General features: G+C 47.5%; 1 protein-coding gene across 1 annotated transcript; it reads right to left on the bottom strand.

The window, feature by feature from the left end:
* Nucleotides 1-237: 237 nt before the first annotated feature.
* ecsit (ECSIT signaling integrator) lies at nt 238-5,160 on the bottom strand. Its single transcript, XM_060077174.1, has 8 exons — nt 5,012-5,160; nt 4,592-4,763; nt 3,904-4,306; nt 3,393-3,616; nt 2,950-3,007; nt 2,294-2,442; nt 1,786-1,894; nt 238-845 (listed from the first exon to the last, which is right to left on the bottom strand). The coding sequence occupies exons 2-8, from the start codon at nt 4,739-4,741 to the stop codon at nt 544-546; spliced, it is 1,395 nt and encodes a 464-aa protein (XP_059933157.1). The 5' UTR covers nt 4,742-4,763; nt 5,012-5,160; the 3' UTR covers nt 238-543.
* Between the last annotated feature and the right edge of the window lie 3,420 nt (nt 5,161-8,580).

The following is an 8,580-nucleotide window of genomic DNA, read 5'->3' as shown; positions in this document are numbered from 1 at the left end:
GGGGTGGTTGTTCCTGTGATTGAATCTCACCCTCCCACTCAACAATTAAATTACTCTGTTCAGATCCGGACGAGTAATTACATTTTGCACTGGATCAGAAATATTGCTGTAACAGTATTAGCCTGAAGACACCGTACAAGCATTTCAACATGCTCATCTGCTGTTGAAGTATAAAACACAGCCCACCACTCACACCACTACTGAATCATTTATGAAGACCAAATAACAGAAACCCAGTCATGTGGGAAATTCTTTATTTCACTATTCATTGCTTGAACGCCATTCATTGCTTGAGATAAGTGGCTACAAATGGACCTTCTCTGTACTCTCTCTAATCCACGCTAACCGTTGCTCTTTAGCGACATTTCCAACACAAACGCAGCCACACATCTTTCTCACACACACACACACACACAGACAGACAGACAGACAGAGACACACACACACAGAGAGAGACAGACACACACAGAGAGAGACAGACACACACAGAGAGAGACAGACACACACAGAGAGAGACAGACACACACACGATGAAGGCGCTGTTCACTGCTTCACTCCCCGGCTGTGCTGGGGCTCCTCCTCAAGCGTAACGTCCACTTCCTGTCGGGCCGGCCCGGCTCCCCCCTCGTCCCCGGGGACCCAGGGGTCGGTCTCCGGGGGGGGGTGTGGCCGGTGGCTCTCGCCCGCCGGGCTCTGGAGCTCGCGGGGGCCTGCGTCCAGGCGGAACAGCGTGGGGACCCGGCCCAGCACGGCGTTGGCCTCCTGGAGGCCTGAGACCCACTGGTTGAGGGTGGCCTGGTCCCCCTGGCCCGTCATGCACATGGCGAACACCGGGCCCTCGTCCACTGGAGGGAGGGAGGGAGGGAGGGAGGGAGGGAGGAAGGAAGGAAGGAAGGAAGGAAGGAAGGAAGGAACGGGGTCTTTGGTTTTTGTTGCATTGAAAACGATGCATGTCAAGATAGGGGGTGGGTCTCCATTGAATGTGCACGTGCTGTAAACACACTGCCGGCACGGAGCTCAGGAGGTCGAGCGGGTCGGCTGGTAGCCGCAAGGCTGCTAGTTCGATCCCCGGCTGGAGGTGTGCTCCTGACGAGCTGTCAGCCGGCGGTGTGTGGGTGTGTGGGTGTGTGTGTGTGTGTGTGTGTGTGTGTGTGGGTGTGTGTGTGTTGGTGTGTTGGTGTGTTGGTGTGTTGGTGTGTTGGTGTGTGGGTGTGTGTGTGTGTGTGTGTGTGTGTGTGTGTGTGTTGGTGTGTTGGTGAATGGGTGAATGGGTGAATCTTAGGCGATATTGTAAAGGCCTCTGGTTACCAAAAAGCTCTGCACAAAAATGCAGTCCATTTACCATAAAGTACAATATGCACACATTTGTGTCAGACCTTTGGGTAACACAATACATTACAGTGTTCTTGTTGCAATGCCTTTGTACATGTAATGCAATACAATACTGTAATGCAGTACAGAATGTGATTGCTCTTTCGGATCGGGCCAGTATGTAATGTGTAACCTGCCCTTAACCTCCTAACCACACTGTGTAATGTGGCATGTTAACTACATGTTGTAACAGTACTGGCACTGTAACAGGACACTGTATCAAAACATTGTTTAGAAAGCACTATGACATGCGATATCTACTGTAACGCATGATCAGGCAAAACAACCTTGTATTTCTGATTCCTATTGCTATTCATTCTAGTCTGTCCAGTTGTTATTTTCAAACCAGGTTGTGCAGTACAACAACTTTAGCATTTTTTACTTAATGTTTTATATTTGGTTATCAGGTCTTACAGTCCTCCACGTCAAAATCGTCTCCCAGGTCGCCCATGTCCCGCTCCAGCTCCAGGCTGAGCTGTAGAGGGTAGTAGAGAGACCGCTCTGGGTCGTAGGGCTCCTCCACCTGGTGGACACATGCGGTACCGCAGGCAGAACACGGAGACGGAGCAGACATTAAGGCATTACATTTCATTACACTGAGTCCTCTAGGACAAACGTTGATCCAAAGCGACTTATATGTGAGGCCGAGAAGAATCAACTCTAGAATCATAATTGGAGTACAAAAAGTCAATAAAAAAAGATTCACGGAACAACGCTAACCCAATCATAAGCCTACTTTGGACAGTACACATCGTTATATACACTACAGGCAACTATGATATGATAATACATGTGTGACACAATCTTTGTTAGACTTTTCCTGGTATTGCCTGCAGCGTTATAGTAAAGTATAGTCAAATAATAATAATGATTGCAACTATGAATGTATCTCAGTGAGTGACGGCCGGTCGGGTGGGGTCACCTTCTCCCCGGGGGGCAGCGGGTCGGCCCTGAGGACGTAGTAGTGCACGCAGACGTTCCTGAGCCACAGCGGGAAGGGCCCCTCCACAAACACCGGCCGGCTGGGGTCGTGCTTGGCCAGCAGCTCCACCTGGTCCGGGCTCTGGGTACCTGCGACCACACAGCGCCACGGTAGCGCTCGGGTTAAATGGGTACAGAGAAGTCCCAGTCGGTCACGCTGTGTCTTGGTTCTGGGAAATAGTCGAGTGATTAATTCACTCCTACCCCGAACATTACCTCATTGTAAGGTCCTAAAGTTAGGAAAGTTACACAACACCCAAGTTGTAATCACACTGGTTACAATGGCAATTACAATTAGGGCATTTAGCAGACGCTTTTATCCAAAGCGACTTACATCGGTTAGTATACACATTGACGCACCGACGGCAGAGTCAACCATGCAAGGCGACAGCCAGCTCACCAGGAGGAATTAGGGTCAAGTGTCTTGCTCAGGGACACATCAGCACTAGGAGGAGCTGGGGATCGATCTAGCAACCTTTCGGTTACAAGACAACTGCTCTGACTCCTGAGCTCGGCCTGGTTCGGTGTAGGACGTTTTGTGTCACTTTACCGATTTCTTAGGGAGCACAAAAACAATAAAACAACGTCCATTCTTACCCACTATATGCGGCAATGTGATCTCTTCTCCGGTCTCTGTGATATCTGTGTAGGGCATCTGGGAGAGGAGAAACACATTAAAAAGTTAGTAATTTCTTCTTCTTCGGCCCAAATGAATCGCCGTATCACTTGCCATACATTTTATTACCAGGTATTTGTTACAACAATTTCAAATTCAAATTACCCAAAGCCCATCACATCAAGGTACAACCAACTTTGTTTAAACATCAACATCAAATAGTAATACGTTAATAACGTTAAAAAAACGCTTGTAAAAGGCTCATAATCACACTTCCTTGATATGGTTTACACGTGAACCTCATAAACAACGCAAAGCCTGTTGGTTTTCGGTCTACGATTCACTTACACTAATAAAATAAAAGTATTTTAAAAATAAGTATTTAAAAAATACCCCCCCCCCCCCCCCGTAGACCTGGCCCTACCTGGTACACGGTGACCTTGGCGTCCAGGTCGTTGGCGATACGCGTCAGCCCCAGGCGGGCCAGGTCCACGGGGTCGCTGGGCAGCAGGCGGGGCACCGGGAAGGGGTTGACGTGCTTGAACCGGGGGAACCAGTACATCAGCCGCTGGTACTTCCTCATGGGGTGGCTCTTCTCCCCGAAGATCTGCACCAGCAGCACCTTGGTGTCCACGTTGGGCATGATACCTAATGGGGGGGGGCATAATGTCGTTTTTGCTGTGTCTCGGCTCCATCACAGAACATACACACCGTATACATCCAGACATAATATATTTAGTTATTATTACGGTTGTCACTATGCTATTCTGGCGGATAGACATAAACAATGACTGTCTTGTTAGCAGACATCATTTCCACATTGCCAACATCCTTTTATAAACTCTGCACGAGTGTGGGTGTGTGTTTGTGCGCCTGTGCGCGATTGCGCGCGTGTGCGTCAACACACACACACACACACACACACACACACTCACCGTGGTTCTCCATCTGCTCCAGCAGCTGCACAGCGCACTCCTGCTGCCGCGGGTAGTGGTTGAACATGCGCTGGATGAAGTTCCTGGGGACGAACACCTCCTTGGGGAAGACGTCCAGGAGCCGGTTGTAGACCGCCAGGTCCCGCTCCACGCCGAACTCCACCATCTTCTGCAGGGCGGCGTAGATGAACTCCACGTGGCCGCGCCGCCGCCGGTCCCTCTTGGTGAACGCCTCGATGGCCTTGTCGAAGGCGGCCTTGGTTTTGGCATTGCGAGCGACGCTCTCGAACAGCTCGTCTCGAGACAGCAACGACTTGTCGATCTCTTTTTCTTTCTCCTTCAGGTCAGAAGACGGGGGGGGGCTCTTTGCCCACGCAGAGCTGCCATGGAAATGCCTCGAAGCCTGTAGTAACATTTCATTTGTCAGTAAATTAAAGAACTGGTCGGTAATTATGGCTCTTAGAATACCAAGTTGTGTCAAGTCAATAGATTTGTATACTATTGAATGATATTAACGAGTTCAAGAAAGAAAACATGTCTCACTTGACTTTCAAAATACTGCCTACTTGACTATTAAGAAAAATAACGTTTTATTTTTCCCAGCCCCGAAACACAATCCAGGAGAATCATCTCATACAGAGCTGCACTATGAGCTGTGTTTACATTCCGTTTCTGCCAGTAAGCTTACCTCGCCATGAGAGTTGAAAGCGACGAGGGGCTTGGTCAACACTGGGGCTGTGGTCGACTGAAGAAGGTAAGCATACCGGTTGGCCGGCCTTGCTGAGGGTACCACTGACCCCAGACCCTGGAGCCTCAGAAGGCAGCGGGCGCACTTCATGGTAGACCCATTAGAACATGACCTTCAGGAGAATACGTTTAGATAAGCAGGATGATGACAACATGAAACGAAGGTGTTGGTTCAATTGCAATACTGAATTTAGGCCTTGGCTAATGGTTTACTTTGCCGATACTGTTAATACTGTTACTGTAATATCAGTAATACGCATGTAACATCAAGTATCCTTTTCAAATGTATATGACAGCACTTGAATACGTCCCATGGAAAAATCAGCCTTTTATTTGAATGATCAGAGGAAAAACTACGTACAGTTGTCGAGAAAATATGTTTCAAGTAGTCTCCTTCAGAGCAACCCGGCTTACGGGCATCTCCATGTTGAAAACACACAGTGGTCGTAATGAGCGTTACCTCGATCAGTGTCCGCTGAACACCTTCCACAACACTTTGGTTCCACCTCGGTTATACCAACATGCGTAGGCGCACTACCAAACGTGGCCACGTGGTGGCAGGATATCCCCGCGAAACTAAAATCAATCTCGGCTAAACTTTTTTTTTTTTGCGTACAGTGATACAATTTCATAGGGGGGGGGGGGGACTGTAACCAGTATTGAAAAAGTTGGAGAACATGTTTCAAAAGACACGTTTTGTACAGCAGAATCGTTTAAACAGAGGAAGACTAAGAAGCAGGAGATGAGAGCCACTCAACGTGCCTGGATAATGAGGATTTATTGACAGCATAGCTTTAGCTCCGTGTCAAAGTGATCTTCCGGATTACCGTCCGGACGTGTGGAGCGCGTTTTGGAGAGCTGTTCCCTGACCGCGTCTCTCACACTGCCATGCGTGCTGGTCCTCTGTGCTGCTCGGCTCAAAAGCACCTCGGCAGGAGGGTGGGGGTCCATGAAGTGTTACCTCTGACCAGCAGCTTTCAGCATGGAAGATACACCCCCGACCCGAGTCTGACTTCTAGAGGTTTTTAGTGTTTAAAGCTCGGAATATGGATAGCTCCACGAACAGCCTGGGTGAGTTATACCACCACAGCATCATGTGTTACACTGACATGTGTGTTTGAGTTGACTGGGTGTATGATGCGCGGTTGTAATTACGACGTTGTTATTAGGCTTACAAGCCTCAAGTTTCGAAAGTCGGGAAAGGGTGTGACATAATTCCGTTTTACAGACTGTTGTCGGAAAAGTGAAAATAACAGCTAGTATTCAGGTATACTTTTTGACACGAATCCAATCATGTAAACAGGAACATTGTGGATTCATCGATTGAAGGTAAAGGGGGTTTGGCAGCCAATCTCTGTTTGATAATAACTATGCATATGAAACAACCATTCAGATTTAATTGCAAACTATTCTTAAAAATGCTGATTTGATTGGGAAACAATAATACTTTTGCGTATACCATAGCTAGTGTAACTACTGGGCCATCTTGGCCGATTAGCTGTGGATTGCCACAAATCATCTCTGATTCAAAAGGTTCAGTGAAGGTTCAATGAAAATGTGGGAAACCACCTGCCCTTCCCTAATATTAAAGCTATCCTATCTCCAACGATACCCATAACGAGTCAATGTGGCAAGTTGGCAGCCAAGCTGCCCAGCCAGCCTGCATGGTGAGTTTACAAGCCCAGGGTAACAGTAAACATCCTATTATAGGCGCCTGGCAGCATCCTGTCGTTAAAACAGAATAATAATCGTGTAACCGTCTTGCTGAAGTACAGAAAGCCATCAGCAGTGCAGAGTGCATCAGTCTATTTATTGTTACAATTGTGCAACTATTCATATCGTCATTTATAGACACACATTTTTGAGTTTATCACATCATATCTCACTTTGTGGTGCATATCTTATTATTTATCCTGAATGACCTCCCGCTTTAAGTGCTGTGATGTCAGTCAGACGCACAAGCCAAACTGCCATTGACAACACGATAAACAGGAACAACCAATTAAGGCCTGTCCAGTTACCCATATTTCTTAATGGCTGCACTGTTCTGCAATTTGAATATGTCAGCATATTTCCTGTATTTCCTTTGTCCTTACTCATGGTTGCCCCTATAGAAATCAGCTTTCACTGCTAAAACGTGCATTTAATGGCTAGAATTGATAAGCCATATCAGCTGTCAAATCCTTATCTGGGCTCATGTGGTTCATTAATCATAACTTAAAACTTGAAGCACTCCCTTCCACTTGGACGAGTTTCACTTCCTACTTTCTATACTTAGTCAATCATCTTCAACTCTGTGATTACCTTCACAACACAGTTGGCAGCATATACGTTTATCGTTCCTATTCTCTTTATAGTATCCTTAAATACTTGATATTGTGTTACACTTGACACAAGATAATTTGTTACACTGATATTGTGTTACACTGACACATGTCAGTGTAACAATGGCCAAAACAGCAAGCAAAAATATCAGTTTTTTAACATCCAGATGAGTAATGTAATAATAATAATAATACATTTAATTTAGAGGCGCCTTTCAAGACACCCAAGGTCACCTTACAGAGCATATAGTCATCATTCAAAACTATGTAAAACAGACTAGGAATAAAAGGAAAACAGAGGTTAAACATGAAGAATAATAATAATTAATAACACTCAAAGACGCCTAAAGTGAAGGGGGGACCTCACTAACCACCACCAATATGTAGCACCCACTTGGGTGGGTTAGTTGCATACCTAATATTATGTCCATTTTCCAAAGTACCTTATAAAAGGACCGTGTGAATCCTGAATCATATAAAATATCACATGAAGAAAGAGGAAACGGCCCTACCAAAGAACATGCGTAGCTCGTAAATTTAGTCTACCGTTTGACGAGCAAGTGCAGTCTTGCACCATACGTCACGACAAAAGGCCTCATGGCATTACGTTTGCCCCCGTGCAAACAAAGGCGGCTCTTTACATGCGTTTATCTTTATTGAGTCACGCATGAACGCAGCCTTCAAAACACACCGCAAAGAGGGTATATTGCCCCTCATCTACCCCTGAAGTGCAAAATAAAAATCGTTTCAAAGGAGGATCTCCTCCGACCACAGATTTGCATAACGCAAAGTGAGGGAGTCATTATGAAATTGGGTGTCCAGTTTCATAGTGTTTCCTGTGACACCTCCGTTTGGAGCTTGTTCTCACCTACTTCCTCAAACACTTGGCCCCTACCTCCTCCAAACAGAGGCTAAAGGGGGGCAGGCGTGGGCGGCCCACTCGTGCACTACTGTTTGGCAGCAGGGCATGTGTATCGGGGCTACAGAAAGGGGGCGGAAAGTGGCGTGCAACTGGCAGCCACCGGCGGGCGTGCCCATCCAGAGCTGGTGATTGGACGACGTCCTGGTTTACAGCCAAGCTCTTACGTTTACACTCTTACACTTTAACGACTTGGGCGCAATTCGGTGTGTCAGGGAAAACCATTAAAAACAAAACAAGATTGTTCTCGGTTGTGCTACTCGTGCCTCATTATCACAGTTGCAAAAAACATCTCCAGAGACGCAGAAAGTGATCAAAACAACGGCTCCAGCGTTTCCCTCTCCGGCTCCCAGCACCACCATTAATAAAAACAGGTTTGTTTTGATCGGTTTCCCAGATGCGACGTGTCTCAGCGGTGAGTTTGCGCCACAGTGAGCGCAGCGTGGTCTCCCGCCTCCTCCTCCGCCGCCAGTCCACCCACAGGTGTTCTGCTTTCGTTTGTCTTGTCCCTTCAGGGAGGGGGGGGGGGGGGGGGGAGGCGTTGTTTGTTCTGTCGGCGGTGGGTGGTGGTGTGCGTGCCAGGCGGTGCAGTAAAGAGGCAGGGAGTGGAGCGGAGTGGAGTGTGGAGTGGAGTTTGGAGTGGGGATCATGTGATGGAGGCTGGTGGGAGAGGGGGTGGATCGTGGC

The sequence above is a fragment of the Gadus macrocephalus genome, chromosome 17, assembly GCF_031168955.1.
Source record: "Gadus macrocephalus chromosome 17, ASM3116895v1".
NCBI lineage: Eukaryota > Metazoa > Chordata > Actinopteri > Gadiformes > Gadidae > Gadus > Gadus macrocephalus.
The sequence above is the reverse complement of the archived record's forward strand: the minus strand, read 5'-3'. Positions and strand labels throughout refer to the sequence as shown.

Coding starts and splice junctions, on each gene's coding strand:
- ecsit (XM_060077174.1), bottom strand. CDS start 4,741: ATGAAGTGCGCCCGCTGCCTTCTGAGGCTCCAGGGTCTGGGGTCAGTG. Junction 1,895..2,293: donor CGCTGCCCCCCGGGGAGAAG/GTGACCCCACCC, acceptor TGTGTCCACCAG/GTGGAGGAGCCCTACGACCC. Junction 846..1,785: donor CGATTTTGACGTGGAGGACT/GTAAGACCTGAT, acceptor CCCTCCCTCCAG/TGGACGAGGGCCCGGTGTTC.